Source organism: Ranitomeya variabilis, chromosome 1, assembly GCF_051348905.1.
Source record: "Ranitomeya variabilis isolate aRanVar5 chromosome 1, aRanVar5.hap1, whole genome shotgun sequence".
NCBI classification, from domain to species: domain Eukaryota; kingdom Metazoa; phylum Chordata; class Amphibia; order Anura; family Dendrobatidae; genus Ranitomeya; species Ranitomeya variabilis.
This window is the reverse complement of record NC_135232.1, coordinates 907,283,807-907,309,345: the sequence shown is the minus strand read 5'-3', so window position 1 is coordinate 907,309,345 and position 25,539 is coordinate 907,283,807. Positions and strand designations below refer to the sequence as shown.

The 25,539-nt window shown below is 42.1% G+C and overlaps 1 protein-coding gene across 1 annotated transcript in view; it reads right to left on the bottom strand.

The window, feature by feature from the left end:
- Positions 1 to 25,539, bottom strand: part of ETNPPL (ethanolamine-phosphate phospho-lyase) — a 74,252-nt gene that overhangs the window by 14,007 nt on the left and 34,706 nt on the right. The window contains exons 4-9 of the mRNA XM_077278991.1: positions 12,939 to 13,013; positions 12,749 to 12,842; positions 7,365 to 7,481; positions 4,260 to 4,342; positions 2,836 to 3,061; positions 1,579 to 1,733 (exon numbers count right to left, since the gene is read on the bottom strand). Coding sequence (XP_077135106.1) covers positions 1,579 to 1,733; positions 2,836 to 3,061; positions 4,260 to 4,342; positions 7,365 to 7,481; positions 12,749 to 12,842; positions 12,939 to 13,013 — 750 coding nt within the window. The remainder of the gene's footprint in view (positions 1 to 1,578; positions 1,734 to 2,835; positions 3,062 to 4,259; positions 4,343 to 7,364; positions 7,482 to 12,748; positions 12,843 to 12,938; positions 13,014 to 25,539) is intronic.

Below are 25,539 nucleotides of genomic sequence, written 5' to 3'. Positions count from 1 at the left end.
GTGTTGTAGCACTTCCCTGCTGAGCACCACGGGATAGTCCTCACAACTGTTGTGTCTGTTTCTGATGTTCTTTCCCACAACTTATATATGTTCTGATGTTCTTCTCCGTCCCCCAGATGATATGGCTAGGACGCACCCGTATGACGGGTAGGCCTGGAGTTCTTCCGGGACCCTAGTGACGCCCCTCTCCCACAGTTGCCCCCTATGTCTGCTTAGGTGATTTAGGTGAGACAGCCAACCTATAATTAACTGTCCTGCCGTTGGTTTGAAGTAATGCTTGGAGCCCAATACTTCCTCGGCATTCCGGCCACCGACTACGCGCCTCAGTAGGATGTTGCCTCGATCTTACGGCACGACTCCTACTGGTGTTATCTCCTTTTTGCTATGATCTCATTTCTCACTCTTCACAATAAACCTCGCTTCTTGTCCTTTCTTGAGATACCGCCGCGATGTAGTGCAGGCGCGGTTCCTTAACATTCTTTCTTGTTCACTAGGCCTCTATCAGGATCCCACCCCTGACAGGGACCCCCCTGAATCTTCCCCTGCAACACCCTCTGCCACAGGATGTTGCTTGGTTCCAACCCAGTCAGCTTCTGTCTAACTTTCTATCCAACCCCCAGTTTTACCAGATTGTGAGGAGTGGCCTAATACATAGTGCCCTTTGCTCCATCCTGGATGCCAGACTATGAAGTGTATTGGTGTCTGTGATACCTGGTCAGATGAACTCCTTAAGTGCCATCAGACCTACCATCACTCCCCTTAGCGACGGAGCATCAGTACTGCAACGACCAGGACTCTGGGGAGCTGCACACTCATTATAAGACCCTTGAAACAACTTGCCATACCCTTGTTTGCGAGCAGTCTAATTTCTATATAAGATCAATCTAACACAGGTTCTTGCTACCCTTGGTACCAGCTAGACTTGGTCCGCTCTTTTTAGCCTCATGATCTATCTTTATGGTATATATGCCCTTAGTCTATAGGTGTAAACTCTTCCTTATGTATCATCCTGTCATCAAGATTTGCAGAGTATCTTCTCTTCTTTTTATTCTTTATGCTGTGAATGTATTCACCATTATGACACGTAGTTCATATCAAGGCATATAGAATTCAGAATGACTACATAGTGCTCATAGTTGAATTTTTCAAAGAAAATGTTTCTGCTACGTAAATGAAAGAAAATTACGTCCAGCTGTTTTTCCAAAGTAATTGTCTCATATATATTCGTAAGGAATGTTTCCATTGCATTCCACTGAATGAAGCGTCTCATGCTCACATGTGAACAGAACATATAACACTGAAATTAATCATTATTATGAGTTTCCATTTCTGGATTAGAGGAAACTGAACATAGTTAGTGATGCTAACAATCATTCCATTCATTCCACTTGTGAGCCTATTCGGGAACTGAGGAGCTGCTGCTATACTTATGTCATTCACAGTCAGTTATTATGGAAAGTAGGAGGGAGAGGAGAAATATGGCCAAGAGAAGGACAGCTGGTGACCTTGCCCTGCAGCAAGGTGTTTTGGAAATCTATTTTAGCATCAAGGCAGATCACTTTTACAGAGAGCAGTTACCTGATATCACCTATCATCTGGTGTTTTTCTTTCTGCTCCTGCAGTAGTTCTACAAGATAGTTTCCCACTCTGGTAGCATTTCCTCGCAAATCTTCTTTTTCAATAATATCAAGCACTGCCAAGCCAATTGCACAAGACACAGGATTTCCTCCAAACTGCAAAAGTTACAGAGATCAGTTTTACCAAAAGTCACTGAAAAATTATTAATAAAATCACTTGCAACATGTGAGGCCTTTCGAACTTGCTATTTGAGAGCTGTCTTGTAAAATAACTGTTGTTATATGAATGGGCCAGGGCGGATGTTCGGCCACCAGTCACTGTGTGCTGAGCGGTGGCTGTAATCTCTTCGGGCACGCCTCTGTGACTGAAAGCCTGAGGAGTAAAGTTCATTTTCTGCCAATAACTGCACTTTCAGCAAGGCATCTGGACAGCATTGTAATGCTATTAACTTGCAGATTAAACCTATATCTGTAGGTTAAAAGTATTTAGGGACACAAAGGTTTTTAAGCTTACCATTGTATATAATGGTCATTTGAATCCATGGATTAATTTACTGAGTATCAAGCAATTTTGCAATAACTTTCTGTTAAAATTTGCCCCCGTTCTCCCATTATTTCAATGTTAATATTCTGTTGTTTACTTCTTGATGTCCAGGGGCCAGTTCACTCCGTGGTCTAGAAGCGCAGGCTGAACATGCTCAGTGGTCCTCTTTTCAGTCAGCTTCAACCCCACTGCACTTTCAATGCTGCAAAGTTGCCATATAGCAACATTGAGAGGCCAATGTTCAGGCCCGCAGCAAGGCAATGCCACTGGTCTGTACTACTACTGAAGCAGGAGCGCCTGCACTGATCCCCAGCAGTCAGGAAGTTGACGACCTGGGGAGTAGTGCGCTCCTCAAATGCACAGACTAGAGCAACCCTTCAAAAGAATAACTCAACCCTAGACAGACCTCTGTGTACATGATTATTATTTGCTCTATAGAAAAGATATTAACACATTAAAGCTAATGGGGTGGAATACAGGCTGTACTGTTCTTTTGTTTGCTTTTAATGAAATATTATTATTTATAGTATTCTAATATATATAATATATATATATATAATTCTATATTAATTTAAGTATCTTTGTAATTCTACACACTTTATATGGGATGATAATGGTAGCTTACTATAGCAGTAATTAATAGCCATATAGAAGGACTTATCAAGTGCATAGTTTTCAAATGACGTACAATTTTTTAATTTTTCACAAATTTACCGTGTTAAAGTATTCCAAGCCAGTCGCTCCAAATGCTTCTGCAATTTCCTTGGTTGTCACTACACAAGACATTGGATGCCCATTACCAATAGGCTTTCCCATGGTGACAATGTCTGGCACAAAGTCTTCACCTTGTAACTGGAAACTCCAAAAATGTTTTCCAACTCGTCCAAATCCAACCTGAACTTCATCAGCTATAAATACTCCTCCAGCCTTATGTACGTACCTGGAAAGAAATATATACATCAATCAAATGCGGAAATAGGAAAGAGGAATATAAATGCTATCAGGGAATGTGAGTAGAGGGCATGAGTTCCACAGACAAAATGTTGTTATTTTTTGCCAGAAATGGAGCCTGTAGTGATGAAATTATCACATCCATGGGCCATGTCTCCCATCAAAATATATTTGTGGCAAATGTATGCATGGCTATTGCACGTTAAAGTTACTGCTCTGACTACAAATGTTATCTGTATAGGTCTTCAAAGTGAAATATGCACCAGAGTCAATCAATAAAGGACCACAAAATTTGGGGGTTTATGAGTGGAGTATTAGAAATAAGTGGATCCCATTGGTCTGCGAAGTAAAATGCCTTCAGTATTGCTTATTGGGGCAATATCAATATCTTCAAAATATAAGCTTTTTGCGACTTGAAAGGGAATCTACTAGTTAAAATTTTGATCAAATGTAAGTATGTAAAAAATGCCTTGGATGTTTTGTAGCATTTTATTTTTAGAAGCTCTGCTGGGGGCAGGAATACTGATAGCATACCCATGCTCTCTGTAATGTCTGTGCACGTACACAATGCATACTGATAGCATACCCATGCTCTCTGTAATGTCTGTGCACGTACACAATGCATACTGATAGCATACCCATCCTCTCTGTAATGTCTGTGCACGTACACAATGCAGCAGGGTGGGTGCGCTTTAGGGCAGATACAGACTGGGTGAGCTGGCTATAATTTAATTGTTTGGACATATCAATATATTTGGTGTATACTTTGGCTTTCCTAACTTATCTGCACCCCTAGCAGTACAATAGAGCCATTTGTCCATCCATCTACTTGTAATTTGATGACTCTGCTGCCGTAACCTACGTAGCAAAGCTAAGAAGCAAAAAAACTGAAATATCTTTTTTGCTCCAGAAGCTAGTGTAAAAACTGGAACTGGAATCAAAAATATATTTATAATACAATCCTGATTTACATACTATGCCAAATTCAGATGACAATTGCTCCATAAAAATAGACAGTTTGTGCATTGCTGAACCCTAGAAAGACATACGTGCTTCTTAATGTAATTGGCTCTTGTATGACATGTTCGTTACACTTTCGATATAATGGTCTTGGGTATAATCTAGATTTCCTTTAATAACTTTTATAGTACTTAACCAAAGAAATCCGTCATAAACTGTGTACATACTCTGAGACTTTCTGGAAATAGCCGGGTGGTGGGATGATTTGACCTCCACAGCTTTGCATGGATTCAGCAATGAATGCAGAAATCTATACCAAAGAAAAGAAAGTCAGGGCAATATTCTTGTAGATTCTGGTAAAATGTCTTCAGTCCACGATGTGTAACCTTTATTGACTGTAAAATAATTAATCTAAAATACCTAAATAATAAATATATTATCCTACATTCCATTATAAAGTCAGTTTGGTGGCAAGAAGGTTGGTAAAAAGGACCACCATTATTCAGTAATGCTCTGAATGTCACTTGACCTTGGCTATGAAGACCTTCATTAGATCCACAAGAGCACTAAACAATAAAAAGTGCTGGTTTAGTTCATTTCTTCCTACAAAAAAAAACCCTTTATGATAGTTCATTACCAACAACTGATTATTTTCTAGTTCTAGCAAGGGAAAATCAAGGTTATGTAATATAAAACAATCCGTTTTATTCTTAATAGTAATAATATTTCTTTGATAAGTTATTATTAAGCCTCCAACTGTAAAGCATATAGCTATACCTTGTTTTCCCTGAATTGTCTCCTGTGTAAAAGTAGGCTGAGTTCTATTGACCTGAGAGGAGAATCTTTGGCAATCAATTTACAAACCCAATCCAAGAAATATCGGACCTACTATTCCCTATATATGAAAACTGTTCAATAACCCTTGCTCTTAATTTTGTCTTGAATTTACAAATTTTTTCTGTATTGTTTTTTTGTAAATTATAACACATTTTTGGTGTTCAGTATCATCATCCCTAATCTGAAAACACAAAGCTGTGAATAAATGAATATATACACTATACAGTTGAAGAGAGCCACTACAGTGCAACATCATGGGGAAATCCAAAGGAGAGATATAAGTCTTTAGCACAGCTTGGTCAGCAACTGGGTAACTGGGTCATCAAAACCTACAATATGTAAAGGGGAGAAAAAGGGAAAAAGAAAAACTGACCATTAGTAAGAAGGTTACGTAAGGTCGATCCATAAATTCCTCAGAGTAGAAGTAGTATAGCACAGCATTATGTCAGTCTCATAAGATTAGTAGAAGAGTATGGAACAAGTGTTCTGGCTAGCAAGGCTTGTGTTTCATAACCATCCTTTTGTCTTGGAATGAATGCAAGTCTTTCAGTCCCTATGACAAAGGCTTTTTATGAGGTCTAAAGAATAAACAGTACGTAAACAAATCATTTTATCCACCTAAAAGTCACCCATTTGGCATTCTATATATTTTAAAGCCCTACTCTTCCAAAATATCATAGTTGCAATTATCGATTTTATTTAATCTTATAGCAAACTATATTTTTTTTATTATATTCATTTTATTATACTGCTTAATTATATTTTGAATAAATACTAAGTGAACTACACATCTGAGGCATAATGTCTACGTAATGCAGCTTAATTGTCCAGGAACTTAGAATTTTTTTTACTATTTGAAATAATAGCTAACACATAAATGGATGACAGAATGATATGAATGTTCCAAGGAGCATATGATTATTACATTCTGTTCTGTAAAGCCAAAGCCCTTGGCAGGAGAAGAGCTCGTTATTAGGGCCTAAACCTGATCACAGGATATCCTGTTGGGCTTTAGCAGATGTGTAGAAACATTTCCTTAACATACTTGGAAAATTTATACCCCAGTAAAGAATAATAAATCCAATCCCAAAAGAGCAGTGGTTGTTAAATATTTTCGGATGGGTAACACCCTTAACCGGGGACAGGAATATTAAGCCTAAAAAAAAGCAAACAAGTTAAACAGAATACTAGTGTTTCTGCCTAGGAGAAAAAGGTGTCATTTTTGGAACTACCTACCCAATTATAACTACAACCTGACTCATTTTCTTTTTTGATTGGGTCGTTGCCATGTACTTAGTGTGTTATGATGCATTTATCCCCCCAGGTCAGTTATGTACACAGTAAGAATATACTCTGGGCTAGACCTATCCTGCTGGCTTCAGTTTAACTAATGACAAATGCGTCACATCAAGCAAACATGTTAGATGCTTCCAAAGCATTACCTGTCATGCAAACAGGACTTTTAATTAAATGGTATATGTCGGTGGGGGAATTTTATTGAGACCAGTGTGTATGTCAGGTGCAGATTAAACAGATTCAGGTCTGGAGTAAAATGTGATAAATTCATTAAGAGGCACAATACTTTTAATGAATGTGGTCGCCCATGCGCTGAAATCAGAAATTAGATCCAGTAATGGATTGGAGTACATATCTCCTGTAATTTACACCACTTTTGTGGCAGAAATGATAATTAATAAGTTGGACCAAGGTACGCTATGACCTTTCCCGAAGAACCACCCACACTGCACAAAGTTTGTGAGGCTGGCATAAAAAAGCCAAAAGTCCATTTTAGTTTTTTTTGCAACTATGCGATGGGCAAACACTTTTAGACATTTTCACCAACTATTTTGACAAAAAGGACATGATGAATTTGCCCCGTATGAGGATAGTTCAGCAAAAAAAACCTGTATCTCACATGACTGTCACTGTTTTTTTCCACATGCCAACTTTATTTGACAAATATTATATGTATTCATGTCACCTGTTCCTTGCAATACAAAAGTCACCCCTACAGCTTTATCCAAAAGGTTTACATTTCTCATATCTACGTCTGCTATACAAACCAAGGTCATAAATACTGACATAACAAAAAACCCAAAATACAATATGCCCATGGCATGGTGAAAGGAGAAAGGCTAGTGGGCTAGTCGAAATTAGAATACCTTTATTCTGACTTTGACTGAACAGTTGCATAAAAGGTAAAAACGGATTGTCAATGTTAAATTTATAAACTAGATAGATGGTTTAACCAAAGAATCATATCATCATATAACACCATCCAAAAATATTTCCAGTCTGTGAATGTTTAAGAGAGGCAACTAAGGTAGGATAGGATATAATTAAATTAGATTTTGGTCAATAGTTTGGTAGTTCATCAATATTTTATGGCTTTTTGTGTGTAGATGTATAGATACATGGATACAGACATAAACACACAGATACAATGGATGAAAAACTTGTATATCTCAGGAGAGTGTTAATGTCTCCACACTAACCTGTCGATTATTTTGATGAGCCTTTTTAATGACATCCTTTACTTCATCAGCATATGCTGTCCCAGGGTCAGGATGGTCTTCTCTGTATTTACCCCTGTAGGTATCAGGTGATGGAGCCTGGAAAATTAATATTTTTTTTTAGTTTTATTAAAAAATTATTCCCATAATCACATTTTTTAACAAAGCACAGTAAATGCATATGTATTGTTAATAAACAGACTAAGCCTATCAAAGTTTCTTTCTTGTACCTTTGTGTCTTTTTTTCTTTCATCTCTCTATGCCTCTCTGTGCATCCAGCTTCACATAGCAGAATGGACAGTCCTATACTTATCTGCTAAAACTCCATTTCCCAGCTTTCTCCAGCACTGCAGACCGTTTCCCTCTTTCCATTGCCCCTGATTAGCCTTACCTATCTGAGTTATTATTAACCCCTTCCCGACATTGAACATATCCATTCTTCATGGTCAGCTAGTACTTACTGACCTTTGACTTATGGATAAGTCATAGTTGCCTTGGTGATCCGATGTCATGACGACATCGAGCTTGCGCTGGTGTTTCAGTGTAAATCTCTGAAATACATGATTCAGATGGAACCCACAGCAGAAGATTGCCTGTGGATGCTGTCAGGCCTATGATCCAGCGGTGTCCGACTTTTTAGGCATGCATAAAAATGCAGTTTGCCACAGTTTTGTACACTTCTGATAAAAAGGACATCGCTGAATAGAGGTGACTCTGCTGCCTCATCATCGTGAATGGATCCTTCAGGAGTTTCATCTGAATCAGGTCACTCAGAGATTTAGATGGAAACACCAAAGTGTTCAGCATAGAGCACAGGATAAATCACCATCGTTATGTAAAATGTTCCAAATAAAAGCTTCAACTCAATCCACAAAAAAAGTCCCCATTTAGGTCCGTCATCCATCAGTGGAAACATAGGGAGCTTCCACATTACTCGTAGAACAAAGGTTCTAGAAAAACTAAATGACTCCCCGCCCCAAAAGAAATTCAGCAAATTCTGTGCTCTCGAGTTCAAATGCTCTGCTCCCTTCTGAACCCCACAGTATACGTAAACCACATTTAGCGCCCACTTGCTTGGCATTTCTGTAACAAATTTTGTGGTCATATTTCTCCTGTTACCCCTGTGAAAATAAAAAATTGGGGCTAAAATAACTAATAGCTAAAATATTTTTGTTGGAAAAATTAGATTTTTTTTATTTTTACGGCTGTATGTTATAAACTTCTGTTATGCACCCAGGAGTTCAAGGTGCTCACTACACACCTAGATACATTCCTTGAGGGGTCTAGTTTCCACGGGGTCACTTGTGATGAGTTTCCACTGTTTAGACACATCAGGGGCTCTCCAAATGCGATATGACACCTGCAGACCTTTCCATCAAAATCTGCATTCCAATACGTCACTTCTCCCTTTCTTAGCCCTGCCGTGCGCCCAAACAGTAGATTTTCATTACATATCGAGTCTCTGTATACACAGGAGAAATTGCACAACAAATTTTAGGGTCCATTTTCTCCTGTTACCTTGTGAAAATAAAAAAATTGGGACTAAAACAAATTTTTTGTGGGAAAAATATGATTTTTTTTATTTTCACGGCTCTTTGTTATAAACTTCTATGAAGCACCTGAGGGTTTAAGGTGTTCAGAACACATTTCAATAAGTTCCCTGAGGGGTCTAGTTTCCAAAATGTTGTCACTTTGAGGGTTTCCACTATTTAGGCACATCAAGGGCTCTCCAAACGCAAAATGGCATCCGCTAATTTTTCCAGCAAATTTTGCATTCATAAAGTTAAGTGGCGTTCCTTCCCTTCTAAGCCCTGCTTTTTATTTTCACGGCTCAATGTTATATATGTCTTTGAAGCACCTGGGGATTTAAGATGCTTAGCACACATCTACACTGTGCACAATTATTAGGCAAGTTGTATTTTAGAGGATTATTTTTATTATTGATCAATAACTATGTTCTCAATAAACCCAAAAGACTCATAAATATCAAAGCTTAATATTTTTGGAAGTTGGAGTGAGGTTTTTTAGATTTGGCTATCTTAGGAGGGTATCTGTTTGTGCAGGTAATTATTACTTTGCAGAATTATTAGGCAACTTAATAAAAACCAAATATATTCCCATCTCACTTGTTTATTTTCACCAGGTAAACCAATATCACTGCACAAAATTTAGAAACAAACATTTCTGACATGCAAAAACAAAACCCCAAAAAATTAGTGACCAACATAGCCACCTTTCTTTATGATGACCCTCAACAGCCTTCCATCCATAGATTCTGTCAGTTGCTTGATCTGTTTACGATCAACATTGCGTGCAGCAGCCACCACAGACTCCCAGACACTGTTCCGAGAGGTGTACTGTTTTCCCTCCCTGTAGATCTCACATTTTATGAGGGACCACAGGTTCTCTATGGGGTTCAGATCAGGTGAACAAGGGGCCATGTCATTATTTTTTCTTCTTTGAGACCTTTACTGGCCAGCCATGCTGTGGAGTAGTTGGAGGCATGTGATGGAGCATTGTCCTGCATGAAAACCATGTTTTTCTTGAACTATACCGACTTCTTCCTGTACCACTGCTTAAAGAAGTTGTCTTCCAGAAACTGGCAATAGGTCTGGGAGTTGAGCTTCACTCCATCCTCAAGCCGAAAAGGTCCCACAAGTTCATCTTTGATGATACCAGCCCATACCAGTACCCCACCTCCACCTTGCTGGCGTCTAAGTCGGAGTGGAGCTCTCTGCCCTTTACTGATCCAGCCTCTGGCCCATCCATCTGGCCCATCAAGAGTCACTCTCATTTCATCAGTCCATAAAACCTTTGAAAAGTCAGTCTTAAGATATTTCTTGGCCCAGTCTTGACGTTCTATCTTATGTTTTTTGTTCAGAAGTAGTCGTTTCTCAGCCTTCCTTACCTTGGCCATGTCCCTGAGTATCGCACACCTTTTGCTTTTTGTTACTCCAGTAATGTTGCAGCTCTGAAATATGGCAAAACTGGTGGCAAATGGCATCTTGGCAGCTTCACACTTGATTTTCCTCAATTCATGGGCAGTTATTTTGCGCCTTTTTTGCCCAACACGCTTCTTGCGACCCTGTTGGCTATTTGCCATGAAACGCATGATTGTTCGGTGAACACGCTTCAAACGTTTGGCAATTTCAAGACTGCTGCATCCCTCTGCAAGACATCTCACAATTTTTGACTTTTCAGAGCCCGTCAAATCTCTTTTCTGACCCATTTTGCCAAAGGAAAGGAAGTTGCCTAACAATTTAGCACACCTTATATAGGGTTTTGATGTCATTAGACAACACCCCTCCTCATTACAGAGATGCACATCACCTGATTTACTTAATTGGTAGTTGGCTCTCAAGCCTGAACAGCTTGGAGTAGGACAACTTGTATAAAAAGTATCATGTGATCAAAATACAACTTGCCTAATAATTCTGCACACAGTGTAGATAAGTTCCCTGAAGCGTCTAGTTTCCAAAATGGTGTCACTTGTGTGTGTGGGGGGGTTCCATTATTTAGGCACATCAGGGGCCTTCCAAACGCATCATGGCATCCGCTAATTATTCCAGCAAATTTTTCATTCGAAAAGTCAAATGGCGCTCCTTCCCTTCCGAGCCCTGCCATGTCCCCAAACAGTGGTTTTCCCCTACATATGGGTCTAAAGTAAAAAAAATTTTGAAAAAAAGTTAAATGCTCATTTTTTCCTTCCATGATCTAAAAATTTCTGTGATGCTCCTAAAGAGTTAATAAACTTCTTGAATGTGGTTTTAAGCACCTTGAGGGCAGCAATTTTTAGAATGGTGTCACTTTTGGTTATTTTCTGTCATATACACTCCTCAAAGTAACTTCAAATGTAATGTGGTCCCTAATAGAATGGTTTTTCTACGTTTTGTTGAAAAAATGAGGAATCGCTGGTCAACCTTCTAACAGAAAAAATTGTTTCAAAAATTACGCTGATGTAAAGTATACATGTAGTAAATGTTATTTATTAGCTATTTTGTGTGACACAACTCTCTGATTTAAGGGCACAAAAATTAAAATTTTGAAAATTGCTAAAATTTTCTTCAAATTTCCATTTCTTTACACAAATAAACGTAATTCATATAGAAGAAATGTTACCACTGTCATGAAGTACAATACGAAAAGTTAATACTTCATAAATTGAAACTGGTCAGAATTGTAAAATTTGGCCTGTACATGAAGGTGAAAACAGGCTTTGGGGCTGAAGTGGTTAAAATAATCTAAGAGTAGAATTCCCCTTATGCTCTGAGCACTTAATGCTCCTGCATAAGTTCCCTGCCTTACTGATTTCATTGGTAGCATGTGTTAGTAGAGCAAAACAATCCTGCACTCTAGGGCTATGCTTGCTGTCTACTGTTGACAGATCAGTTTTGTGATGCTGCAATTACTGCTCTATCCATTCATGCAGGAGATAATCCTCTGTTGTATGCAGCAAGCAATAAACAGCTCAACTAATCTCAGCCCCTGTATATAGCTCCATCCTGCAGTATGTCCTCTCAGCCCCTCTGTATAGAGCCTCCTCCTGTAGTACATCGCTCTTTTCAGCCCCCTACTGCAATATATCTCTCCTCTCAGCCCTTGTACACAGAAACCCGTCCTTTAACATATCTCTCCTCTTTACCAATGTTTAAAAAGCCCCAGCCAGTAATATATTTCTCCTCTCAGTCCCCTGAATACACAGCCTCATGCTGCAGTATATCTTTCCTTTCTGTCTCCTCTATACAGGGCCCCATCATGCAGTTTTGCTCTTATTTTAGCCCTGGAATATAGCTCCATCCTGCAGATCATCAGTCCTCTTAGTAACCAGCACACAGGCACAATTCTGCTTCCTAGCTATCTACACCACAATAAAGGAGGCTTTTCCCCTTTCCAATACATCATCCCCTACAGTAGAAGCTATGTTCTAGATACAGCACGGCTATGCTGACAGTATGCTCACTGAGAGAGTCTGCACTTTAGATGTAATTTTGAAAATAACTTTACAGTTAAGATAAAGTGGTAAGTGCAAAATCAATACAAACATAAAAGTACTGGAACTGAAAATGGTTATTTTGCTTGCTTATGTAAATGAATAGTTTCATGGAAAATTAGTAATTTTTGGAAACTTTTTAAAAACCAATGATAAAACTCTTGTGATAGAAGTCTAGAATTTGAGAGCTTATTGAAAACTGATTTATCATTCAGATCAATGTGAACTGTATAATTTCATATTTTACATAGTTTAGTACATTGTGTTATTAAAAGGTAGCATTTCAAATTGTAAGTATGAGTTACAAGCTAAATTATGAGTTAAGATGGTAAAAATAGAATAATGATAGTAAGTGGAAGGGCTAATAAACACTCACCACATGAACATATTCTTTTTTGGCTTCTTTTCCGAGCTGTTGAAATTTATATGGACTTATGTCAATCAAAGACGTCACGTGTCCATGGTAGGCGCTAAAACAACAAATGACAAGTTTAATGTGTAAAAAATAAACTTACTAAGCAAACAAATGTGAACGTTCTACGGTATAATGACATTTAAAAACCTACTGGTCAAGGGTTATCACATCATGGTGTCCAGAGAATTGGCGCGCCAAACGTAAAGCTAGGTCATTTGCTTCTGACCTGCAAGAGACAGTTGAACAAATAAGGGGTGTAATACCATTACGTACTCTTTGTGAAAAGTGTTTCAGAAAAACAAACAAGAATTAAATTCACACTAGCATATAAAAAATTGTCCTTTTTTCATCCAGAAAAACAGGACGATTTTTTTTATCTGAATTGTCATCTGCATGCCATCCGTTGTTATACAGCCGCAGTAATTAAAATTTACAAGAACAGATACAGTTTCTGATTTTAAGGAACTGCAATGTGTCCCTAAAAATTAGATGCTATATGGATAATCCATATGGGATCTGGGTTCACCCATAGACTTGAGTAGGTGAGTCCGAAATATGGAAGAGAATAGTGCATGCCGCAATTTTCTTCACATCCTTGTCAAGAAAACAGTTACCTGAACAACACTGTTGAATAGTATTTTGCTTAGTACTATCAGTTTTTTCATGGACAATACTTTGTGTGAGCATCACCTTAGAACACACATGTCAAATCTGGCCCTAAGGGTGATTATATTTGGCCCGTGACACTGGGGACTATGAGGTCTGTATAGAGGACTATGTGGAGCCCATTATACTGTATGGAGGACTGTGAGAGACCTATTATATTGTATGGAGGACTATGTGGGGCCCTTTATACTGCATGGGCGCCAATGTGGGGCCCGTTATACTATATGGAGGACTATGTGGGGCCCATTCTACTGTCTGGAGTACTATGTGGGGCCAAATATCCTATATAGAGTACTATGTCAGGCTTTTTATACTGTATAGAGGACTATGTGGGACCCATTATTCTGTATGTAGGACTATGTGGGGCCAATTATTCTGTATGGAGGACTATGTATGGGCTATTATTCTGTATGGAAGACTATATGGGGCCCATTATTCTGCATGAAGGACTAGGTAGGGCCCATTGTATTGTGTAGAGGACTTTATGGGGCTCATTATACTGTGTGGAGGTCTATGTGGGGATCACACTTGGAGCATCATACTGTGATGGGTCACCATACTTTGTTGAGGGGTACAGTAGGGTCCTCATACTGTGCGTGTGAAGGGTACTGTTGAGGAATTCACTGTGGGGGTATCAAACTGTGTTTGGGGGGCATTTTTATTGGCATCATACTTTATTATCTGTATTATTCATTAATATAAGGTTTTATATCTTTTGTTATTACATATTTAAATTAAGCCATTGGGCCATATGCTTTTTACTGCTCTTACATAACATATCATTCCAGTATGTCCCATGTAAAAGTATGTCCCATGTAAAATGCACTTTTTTAGTGGTGGACCAAGCTTTTTAAGTTTGTTTCCATGTGATCCATATGAAAAGTTTCATCATTACGGTATATTTTAATGATCAGGAAAAACTTCCTCAACTGTAGACATTTTTTTAATAAATATCAAGGTTGGCCCGCAACTTTGTCTGACTTTTTAACTATGGCCCTCTGTGTATTTGAGTTTGACATCCCTGCCTTAGAGACAACTATGTAAAACCCAATCAAGGTGAAAGTGAAAAATTCTTCTTTATTGTGCCATAAAATGCGACGTTTCAACCCAAATGGGTCTTTATCAAGCATGCTTGATAAAGACCCATTTGGGTTGAAATGTCGCATTTTATGGCACAATAAAGAAGAATTTTTCACTTTCACCTTGATTGGATGCTGTCCTTCACTTCAACTTATGGTATGTGCTCTTCCACCTGGGTCCGGTGGATATAGGACGGGCATCCTCGGCCTCTGTTCCTGTTAATTTTTGTCAGATGTGCTGTCGGCCTTGCATTTATCTTTGAACTATGTAAAACCCATCATATATACTGCTTGGTATCACAAAAAATGAGATATGTGTTACATATTTGCAGTAGTTGGTAACATTGTATTATATGTTTTACTCCTGATTTTACATTAAAGGGGTTGTCTGGTCAAAACCAATAATAATTCAGTCACTCTGTGTGACTGCAGACTTATCAATCCCCCCATCGCTTGCACTGTGCGCTGCAAGGATTCGCCAGTTTGAGACCGAGGAATGGAGGGTATGTATAAGTTATACTTACACCCGGCCAGTGGGCGTAGCCTCTCTTCAATACACTTGTATGGAGAGAGACAGCGCTCTCTAGTTGGACACGCCCACTGTCCGTCCACATCATTAGATGGGGCGCGTCCTCGGTTCTATACAAGTGTATGGAGTGAGGCTGCGCCTACTGGCCGGGATATGTATAACTTATACATAGACACCGTTCCCCAGTCCGAAACTGGCAAATCCCTGCAGCACATAGTGAGTGTGCGCTGGGGGGATTCATAAGTCTGCAGTCACACAGAGTGACTGCAGACTTATTGGCTTGGACAGGATAAGCCCTTTAAAGTAACCACTGAGCGTGAATATATTCAAGTCTATCTGTCCCTGCCCTCAATCATGTTCTCTGATATTCCCATGTAAAAGAGGCCAGACTGAAAGGCCATGGCTGCACTGTTCCACTTACAGTGTCACATTTGTTCATGGATTGTATCTGCTATTGTATCCATTAAAATGGCCGATGCTGACCTGCAATATCTCACACAACCAGTGGACCACTGTCGTGATGTTTTGTAATCCTTTAAAAACCTATTTCAATAAGTGAAGTCTATATGAATTTATCTCCCGCCAATATTGGTGGGATCTCCAAACAAGTATCAAGTTGTCTCTAAATATGTTTCTGAGTTTTGCCATCCAGGAGAAAAATGTTTAGAGTTTGTTTTTTCCATTATGTCTTTTTGGGGTAATTCTCCCCACCACGGCTACTAATAACGTAGTTTCTCTGTAGTTACATTGGTCCCATATGTTAAGGGCTCCCATTGAACATGCACCCCATAGCAGCTGCGGGTACTATGATACGATGTACACCCTTGGTTGCTATTTTTCTTATAGTATTAGCAGTCAAACAATATGTAGAGAGCATGTTCTTGGCATCAAACAAAATGTTCTTCACGCTCTACTATTCAAGAAAATAGATGATTTTAATTGTGCCCTACGGGATGGGTACACCTTGAACACATATCTCACATAGGCCTGTTCATGTTGAGGGTGTTACCAGCCCCTAAGCCACAGATAATATGTAAAGAACTTTGTCTGCTTAAATTCTTTATTATGTGCACTTTTATATCACTATTTCTGACTCATTGTATAGCTTCATATCTGCTGCTATTGCTTTTTTATTTTAGTGCTATACTTGAGCATTTATATGCTCTATTGTAAGCCATATTTGAGAGCATTTTCATGGACTGTTACAATAAAGATGCACATTAAATTAATTATTTTAGGCTGACTGAGCTCATTGTAGCCTATTTAGGTTAAAGAGAACCTGTCACCTACTCAATAAAATTAAGTTAATTACCTTGTAAAAGTTCCCCTGAATCTCCCACTTTTTCCCATTTTGAGCTGCGCTGCTCCACTGTAGCAATATTCACACTTGTTGCTTTTAGAGTCAATATGAGAAATTTCTACTTGTAGCTAAACAGGGCCTTTCTTCAGAGTCTTCTCTGAAGGCATGCATTATCATCTCTACCTCCTAGACTGCTAGATCAGCACCCGAGTTGTGATTGGCAGCATCTGGAAAGGAGGAAGGAAAGCACCCACCCCTAGAGAACACTCTAAATAATCACCCAGTTGAACTATAAGAAGAGATTTCACATACTGTGCTACTAAATATTTAAATGTGAATATCTCTACAATGGAGTGGTGCAGCTCAAATGGAAAAAGAGAAGCAGAATCAGGGGAGCTCAGGGATTTTTGCCAGGTATTTAGCTCGATTGTTTTGAGCAACTGAAAGGACCTCATTAACTCTCTGTATGGGGGCAAGTTATTGGTTAGTAACTATATAATTGTAGCTTATGGGTCACTTTTTAGCATATTATTGAGGTTAACTGTTGTGATTTTGCTTTTTGCTCCCTCTAGTGGTCATTAGTGATTTGACTCTGGAGCTTCTGTCTTTTCCTATATCCTCACCTGGGCCGTTAGTTCAGGGGCGTTGCTATATAAGCTCCCTGGACCTTCAGTTCAATGCCTGGCATCGTTGAAATCAGAGCTAATCTGTTGTGCTCTTGTCCTATGATCCGGGTTCCTGTATTTCAAGCTAAGTCTGCTTCCTTGCTTTTTGCTTTTGTTTTGTTTGGTATTTTTGTCCAGCTTGTTCCAATCTGTATCCTGACCTTTGCTGGAAGCTCTAGGGGGCTGGTGTTCTCCCCCCGGACCGTTAGACGGTTCGGGGGTTCTTGAATCTCCAGCGTGGATTTTTATAGGGTTTTTGTTGACCAGATAAGTTATCTTGCTATATTCTGCTATTAGTAAGCTGGCCTCTCTTTGCTGAACCTGGTTCATTTCTGTGTTTGTCATTTCCTCTTACCTCACCGTTATTATTTGTGGGGGGCTTGTATCTTGCCTTGGGGTCCCTTTCTCTGGAGGCAAGAGAGGTCTTTGTTTTCTTCTCCTAGGGGTAGTTAGATTCTCCGGCTGGCGCGAGTCATCTAGCGATCACCGTAGGCATGATCCCCGGCTACTTCTAGTGTTGGCGTTAGGAGTAGCTATTTGGTCAACCCAGTTACCACAGCCCTATGAGCTGGATTTTTGAATCTCGCAGACTTACACGTTCCTCTGAGACCCTGTCCACTGGGGTCATAACAGTATGCCAGGCCAGTATTAAATGTTTAATGCATTGCAGAAGTGGGATTATAAGAAAGAAAATTTTGAGTTTTTTTTTTCCCTCTCTCATTTTTTTTTTTTTTCTCTTTTCCCCTTTACCTCAGAGTGGCTTAAGCTTGCTGCAGACATGAATGTCCAGACCTTGATTACAAGTGTGGACCAGCTTGCCGCTCGTGTGCAGGGTATACAAGATTATGTTACCAGAAATCCTAGGTCTGAACCCAAGATTCCGATTCCTGAACTGTTTTCAGGAGACCGATTTAAGTTTAGGAATTTCAGGAATAATTGTAAATTGTTTTTGTCCCTGAAACCTTGTTCGTCTGGAGACTCTGCTCAACAAGTAAAAATTGTTATTTCATTCTTACGGGGTGACCCTCAAGATTGGGCTTTTTCGTTGGCGCCAGGAGATCCGGCATTGGCTGATATTGATGCGTTTTTTCTGGCGCTCGGTTTACTTTATGAGGAACCCAATCTTGAGATTCAGGCAGAGAAAGCCTTGCTGGCTATGTCTCAGGGCCAGGACGAGGCTGAGGTGTATTGCCAAAAATTTCGGAAATGGTCCGTGCTGACACATTGGAACGAGTGTGCACTGGCCGCTAATTTTAGAAATGGCCTTTCTGAGGCCATTAAGAATGTTATGGTGGGTTTTCCCATTCCCACAGGTCTGAATGATACCATGTCCCTGGCTATTCAAATTGACCGGCGGTTGCGGGAGCGCAAAACCGCAAATTCCCTCATGTTGTTGTCTGAACAGACACCTGATGTGATGCAATGTGATAGAAAAACCGCAAATTCCCTCATGGTGTTGTCTGAACGGACACCTGATTTGATGCAATGTGATAGAATCCTGACTAGAAATGAGAGGAAAATTCATAGACGCCGGAATGGCTTGTGCTACTACTGTGGTGATTCTACACATGTTATCTCAGCATGCTCTAAACGTATATCTAAGGTTGTTAGTCCTGTCACCGTTGGTAATTTGCATCCTAAGTTTATTCTGTCTGTAACTTTGATTTGCTCACTGTCATCTTATCCTGTCATGGCGTTTGTAGATTCAGGTGCTGCCCTGAGTCTTATGGATCTCTCATTTGCTAAGCGCTGTGGTTTTATTCTTGAACCATTAGAAAATCCTATCCCTCTTAGGGGTATTGATGCTACGCCATTAGCAGAAAATAAACCGCAGTATTGGACACAGGTTACCATGTGCATGACTCCTGAACACCGCGAGGTGATACGTTTTCTCGTTCTACATAAAATGCATGATTTGGTTGTTTTGGGGCTGCCATGGTTACAGACCCATAATCCAGTCCTTGACTGGAAGGCTATGTCAGTGTCTAGTTGGGGCTGTCGTGGTATTCATGAGGATTCCCTGCCTGTGTCTATTGCTTCTTCTACGCCTTCGGAAGTTCCTGAGTATTTATCTGATTATCAGGATGTCTTTAGCGAGTCCAGGTCCAGTGCATTGCCTCCTCATAGGGAATGTGACTGTGCAATAGATTTGATTCCAGGCAGTAAATTTCCTAAGGGAAGACTGTTTAATCTGTCGATACCTGAACATACCGCTATGCGTTCATATATCAAGGAGTCTCTGGAGAAAGGACACATCCGTCCGTCTTCTTCCCCTCTTGGTGCGGGATTCTTTTTTGTGGCTAAAAAGGACGGATCTTTGAGGCCTTGTATTGACTATCGGCTTTTAAATAAGATCACTGTCAAATTTCAGTATCCTTTGCCGCTGTTGTCTGACTTGTTTGCCCGGATTAAAGGTGCCAAGTGGTTTACCAAGATAGACCTTCGTGGTGCGTACAACCTTGTGCGCATTAAGCAAGGGGATGAATGGAAAACCGCATTCAATACGCCCGAAGGTCATTTTGAGTACTTGGTGATGCCTTTTGGGCTCTCTAATGCCCCTTCAGTTTTTCAGTCCTTTATGCATGACATTTTCCGGAACTATCTGGATAAATTTTTGATCGTTTATCTGGATGATATTCTGGTTTTTTCTGATAATTGGGACTCGCATGTGGAGCAGGTCAGGATGGTCTTTAAAATTTTGCGTGAAAATTCTTTGTTTGTCAAGGGCTCAAAGTGTCTTTTTGGTGTACAGAAGGTTCCCTTTTTGGGGTTCATTTTTTCCCCTTCTGCTGTGGAGATGGACCCAGTCAAGGTCCGAGCTATTCTTGATTGGACTCAGCCCTCGTCAGTTAAGAGTCTTCAGAAGTTCTTGGGTTTCGCTAACTTCTACCGTCGTTTTATCGCTAACTTTTCTAGCATTGTGAAACCTTTGACGGATATGACCAAGAAGGGCTCCGATGTGGTTAATTGGGCTCCTGCTGCCGTGGAGGCTTTCCAGGAGTTGAAACGTCGGTTTACTTCGGCGCCTGTTTTGTGCCAGCCTGATGTCTCGCTTCCCTTTCAGGTTGAGGTGGATGCTTCAGAGATTGGAGCAGGGGCCGTTTTGTCGCAGAGAGGCCCTGGTTGCTCTGTTATGAGACCTTGCGCCTTTTTCTCTAGGAAGTTTTCGCCTGCGGAGCGAAATTATGATGTGGGCAATCGGGAGTTGTTGGCCATGAAATGGGCATTGACTTGTCGTTTTCGTCTGCTTTCCATCCTCAGACTAATGGACAGACGGAGCGAACTAATCAGACTTTGGAGGCTTATTTGAGGTGTTTTGTCTCTGCTGATCAGGACGATTGGGTGACCTTCTTGCCGTTGGCTGAGTTTGCCCTTAATAATCGGGCTAGTTCCGCCACTTTGGTTTCGCCGTTTTTCTGCAACTCTGGTTTCCACCCTCGTTTTTCTTCGGGTCATGTGGAACCTTCTGACTGCCCTGGGGTGGATTCTGTGGTGGATAGGTTGCAGCGGATCTGGAATCTTGTGGTGGACAACTTGAAGTTGTCACAGGAGAGGGCTCAGCGCTTTGCCAACCGCCGCCGCGGTGTGGGTCCCCGACTACGTGTTGGGGATTTGGTGTGGCTTTCTTCCCGCTTTGTTCCTATGAAGGTTTCCTCTCCCAAATTTAAACCTCGTTTTATTGGTCCTTACAAGATATTGGAAATCCTTAATCCTGTATCCTTTCGCCTGGATCTTCCTGTGTCGTTTGCTATCCACAACGTGTTTCATAGGTCCTTGTTGCGGCGGTACGTTGTGCCTGTGGTTCCTTCTGCTGAGCCTCCTGCTCCGGTGTTGGTTGAGGGCGAGTTGGAGTACGTGGTGGAGAAGATCTTGGATTCTCGTCTCTCCAGGCGGAGGCTTCAGTACCTGGTCAAGTGGAAGGGCTATGGTCAGGAAGATAATTCCTGGGTGGTCGCCTCTGATGTTCATGCGGCCGATTTAGTTCGTGTCTTTCACGCCGCTCGTCCTGATCGCCCTGGTGGTCGTGGTGAGGGTTCGGTGACCCCTCACTAAGGGGGGGGTACTGTTGTGATTTTGCTTTTTGCTCCCTCTAGTGGTCATTAGTGATTTGACTCTGGAGCTTCTGTCTTTTCCTATATCCTCACCTGGGCCGTTAGTTCAGGGGCGTTGCTATATAAGCTCCCTGGACCTTCAGTTCAATGCCTGGCATCGTTGAAATCAGAGCTAATCTGTTGTGCTCTTGTCCTATGATCCGGGTTCCTGTATTTCAAGCTAAGTCTGCTTCCTTGATTTTTGCTTTTGTTTTGTTTGGTATTTTTGTCCAGCTTGTTCCAATCTGTATCCTGACCTTTGCTGGAAGCTCTAGGGGGCTGGTGTTCTCCCCCCGGACCGTTAGACGGTTCGGGGGTTCTTGAATCTCCAGCGTGGATTTTTATAGGGTTTTTGTTGACCAGATAAGTTATCTTGCTATATTCTGCTATTAGTAAGCTGGCCTCTCTTTGCTGAACCTGGTTCATTTCTGTGTTTGTCATTTCCTCTTACCTCACCGTTATTATTTGTGGGGGGCTTGTATCTTGCTTTGGGGTCCCTTTCTCTGGAGGCAAGAGAGGTCTTTGTTTTCTTCTCCTAGGGGTAGTTAGATTCTCCGGCTGGCGCGAGTCATCTAGCGATCACCGTAGGCATGATCCCCGGCTACTTCTAGTGTTGGCGTTAGGAGTAGCTATTTGGTCAACCCAGTTACCACAGCCCTATGAGCTGGATTTTTGAATCTCGCAGACTTACACGTTCCTCTGAGACCCTGTCCACTGGGGTCATAACAGTTAACTATTTTAGGCACTATGGAGCAGAGGTGTTTTCTATTGTCTGACAGTTCAATGCTCTGTGGTTGGCAAAGAAGAAAATCAATATTAAGAAAAAGATAACCTATATTTCTATTGCTATCTTGTTTTCTCAGAATCATTTGCAAAACCTTATTGATGGTTTCAGGGAACTGTGTACTTGTAAGTGTAGGTTGAATACTAGGGTTAATATTGTACATGAAACTTTCTTTGCCACCCAAAGCCCAAATTTGCACAATTTAATAGACCAGTTCTGTTTGCAAATTGGGGACATGACTGGGTCCATTTACAGCTCTGTACACACATCTGCGACATGGATCAGCTATTAAATCAAGTACTGACTCATCCACAAAATAAGTAAGATTAGTGCATGTTGCGATTTTAATGGTCCATGTGCAAAATCTCTCATGTGCACGAGCGAGTGCATTGGCTTAATTTAAAGGGAACCTGACAGCTGATACATCCTGACTGATCCACAGGTAGCATTTATCAGACACTGGCTGCATTATTTCAGCCATATATTGTTCACCCTGAATTACTGCTGTGTTTTTGAGAAAAGCATTTTTTAAAAGGTAGTGGAGGCTGAGCCGCAGGGCCGCCATCAGAGTATTACTACCTTGACTGACTTATGGGCCCCGATGAGCAGAGTTGGGTTTTCATTGGCTGTAAGCCATAATAATCAACATTAACAGAAATAAACACTTGAAATAGATCATTCTGTTGGTAATGACCCTATATAATATATGAGTTTCACTTTTTGTATTGAACTGAAATAAATTAACTTTTTTCCATCATACATGACGGCACCACGAGAGAGGGGATTCGCCCATCAAGGACAGGAAACCTTCAAGATAAAAGGGGCGGCTCCTCTCTCCACATCAGTTGGTTTCCTGTCCTTGACGGGGAACCCTCAAGATGGAAGACGTCTGATGAAGATGGATGACGTCTGAAGATTGAAGAGGATGCCGGGGCCTGGGTCGGGTGGATTTGGGCAGGCTCTGTCTGCTGCACCCGTCACCAGGTACCCGTAGTCGCCTCGGGGGTCAATGTATACCATGCCCCCCCCTGAGCGAAGCATGGCCACAGCCCGCGAGGCGAACGCCCGGGTGAAGTTCCTCCACGGGGGCCGCAGGTGCGCTTCCCCCCCTGTCGAGTTGAGAAAAATCCTGCCTGTCCACGGGGGTCACTTTATGGTGCCCCCCCTGTTGACTACTGGTGGCCATGCAGCCCGTGAGGCACATCGGTGCCCGGGCTTAGTAAGTCTCCTCGGAGGTTGGGGCCCTCCCTGTCGAGTGTCAAAAGCAGGTCTCCCCCCTTCCCCCGCCTCCCTGACGGTACCTGACAAGCGGTGTTCGGAGAGTGGTGAGGTAACTGCGCTGTCTGTGGCATGGACGCTCCGGAAAGCCTCCCTCCAGCGGCACCAGGTATCCAGGAATTGGAGGTACGTGCGCGCGCTCGCGCGGAACGTTTAATGCGGGCAGAAGGGCAGGGGGACCAGAATCTTCGGCGCGCACCGGAAGTAAAGGCCGGGTGCGCGCCCGGAAGTGAAGGAGCGTGCAGGGCCGTGTGCACGCGTTGGAACCGGCGGCAGCACTCAGAGGCAGGATCAACCAGGTGAATGGAGCGTGCACCGGAGGTGGTTGCCGGGTGTGCGCTCTGGCATCACTTTACTGCGCAAACGTTGCGCAGGGCGGCAATGGCAGGATCAGCCAGGTAGATGGTGACTCTAATAGCGCGCACCGGATGTGGTTGCCGGGTGCGCGCTCTGGCATGTTTACACAGCGCAGGCGTTGCGCTTGCGTGGGCACGATCAACCAGGTGATTGATTGCACATAGAAGCACCGGAAGTGGTGCAGGCACGATCAGCCAGGTAATCATTCAGGACAGGTGCGATTATACACCTGATCACTGAAGCAGCCAGTAAGGCAGGATCAACCAGGTGATTCATTAGGAAAAAAAAAAAAAAAGTGAATCTATTTAAACAAGCCAGAAACGCTGCCCTGTGTCACTAAAACCAGGCCAGGTTGAAGGTGACTACTCTTGCTAAGTGTTAACGTGTATGATGGAGAGTCTTTCACCAGAGCATTTGATGCCACAGCAAGAGATGCAGGAGAGGCGGTCTCGCTCAAGCGAAAAGAGCCAGTCCCGCCATGGCAGCAGCAGAAGCCGCTCGGACAGCGTACGGACGGATCGCCGTGCCAAGGAGGGGTCCCTAGTCTCAGTGGGAGACATGGAGAAATCCAGCCAACCTCCGGATCCGGTACCCGTACTTTGAAAGCGTCCGAGTGGTGAGTGATCTGCGAGAAAGTCCAGCACGCTAATGTCTGTTCTTTTCTCTTCTCTTATCTCCGTCTCTCCCCTCTTTTCTTACATACATTGCGGGGTGGAGTATAGGAGGTCCCCAAAAAGCATCAGGGGAAAACTAAAAATAAGGAGTGCCCCTTATGTAAAAAACCCTTAAAGACATCTTGGGGTAAAAGACTGTGTCAGGAATGTATCAACCAGACTGTTGCGGAGGAAACACCCTCCTTTACGGACAGCCTAAGGTCCCTGATTCAGACCGAAGTCTCTAGGTCCGTAAACGCATTACAGACAGCTGACACAGATGCCAGATCTAGGGACAGATCCAGCCCTTCAGTAGGATCCCAAAGAGATTCCTCGGGGTCAGAGCAGGATTCCGATACAGCCCGCTGCTCTGATAGTAGCTCAGAGGGAGAAGACATCTTTCCAGCAGAGGCTACGGATAAGCTTATTAAAGCTGTTCGCTCTACCATGGGGCTGGTAGATGAGAAGGCCAAAAAGACAGCCCAGGAACTCATGTTCATTGGCCTACAAAAGAAAAAGCGGAGGTCTTTCCCTGTTAATGAGCAGCTACAAGAACTAATTAAAAGGGAATGGCAAAAGCCAGAAAAAAGGTCCCAGTTAACTACCTCCCTAAAAAGAAGGTACCCTTTTGAAGAAGAGGCGTCCTCATCTTGGGACAGAGCCCCAAAAATTGATGTGGCGGTCTCCAAAGTTGCCAGGAAATCCTCCCTGCCATTCGAGGACCTAGGTTCTCTAAAAGAACCTCTGGATAGGAAGGTGGACAGTTCCCTGAAGACAGCTTGGGAAGCCTCAGCAGGAGCACTAAGGCCAGCCATCGCGGCCACTTGTGTAGCCAGATCTCTTAAAATCTGGATAGACAACCTGGAGGAACAGGTAGAGAAAAAAGTTCCCAGGGAAACTATCCTGGAGGCAATACCAACTATGAAAGCAGCGGCGGTGTTTCTAGCTGAAGCATCAGCGGACTCGGCTAGGCTGGCAGCAAAGTCAGCAGCGTTAGCCAACACAGGACGCCGTGCCGTATGGCTTAAATGCTGGCCAGGAGATACTCAGGCGAAGATGAAGCTCTGCTCTTTGCCTTGTGAGGGGAACTTCCTCTTCGGACCGGCTTTAGACGAGGTGTTGGAGAAAGCCGGGGATAAAAAGAAGAACTTCCCGAAACAGCCGTTTCAGCCCTTTCGTCGCTCCTTTCGGAGAGGTCAAAAATTCCGGAGACAGCAGTACAGAGACCGAGACAGGAGCAACCTGGACAAGCGACCCAGGGGAGGAAAGGGCTTCTATTTCGGCAAGTCCCCCAGAGACACCAAAAAACCCTCCCAGTGACGGTCCTTCTCAGGTGGGAGGGAGGCTCTC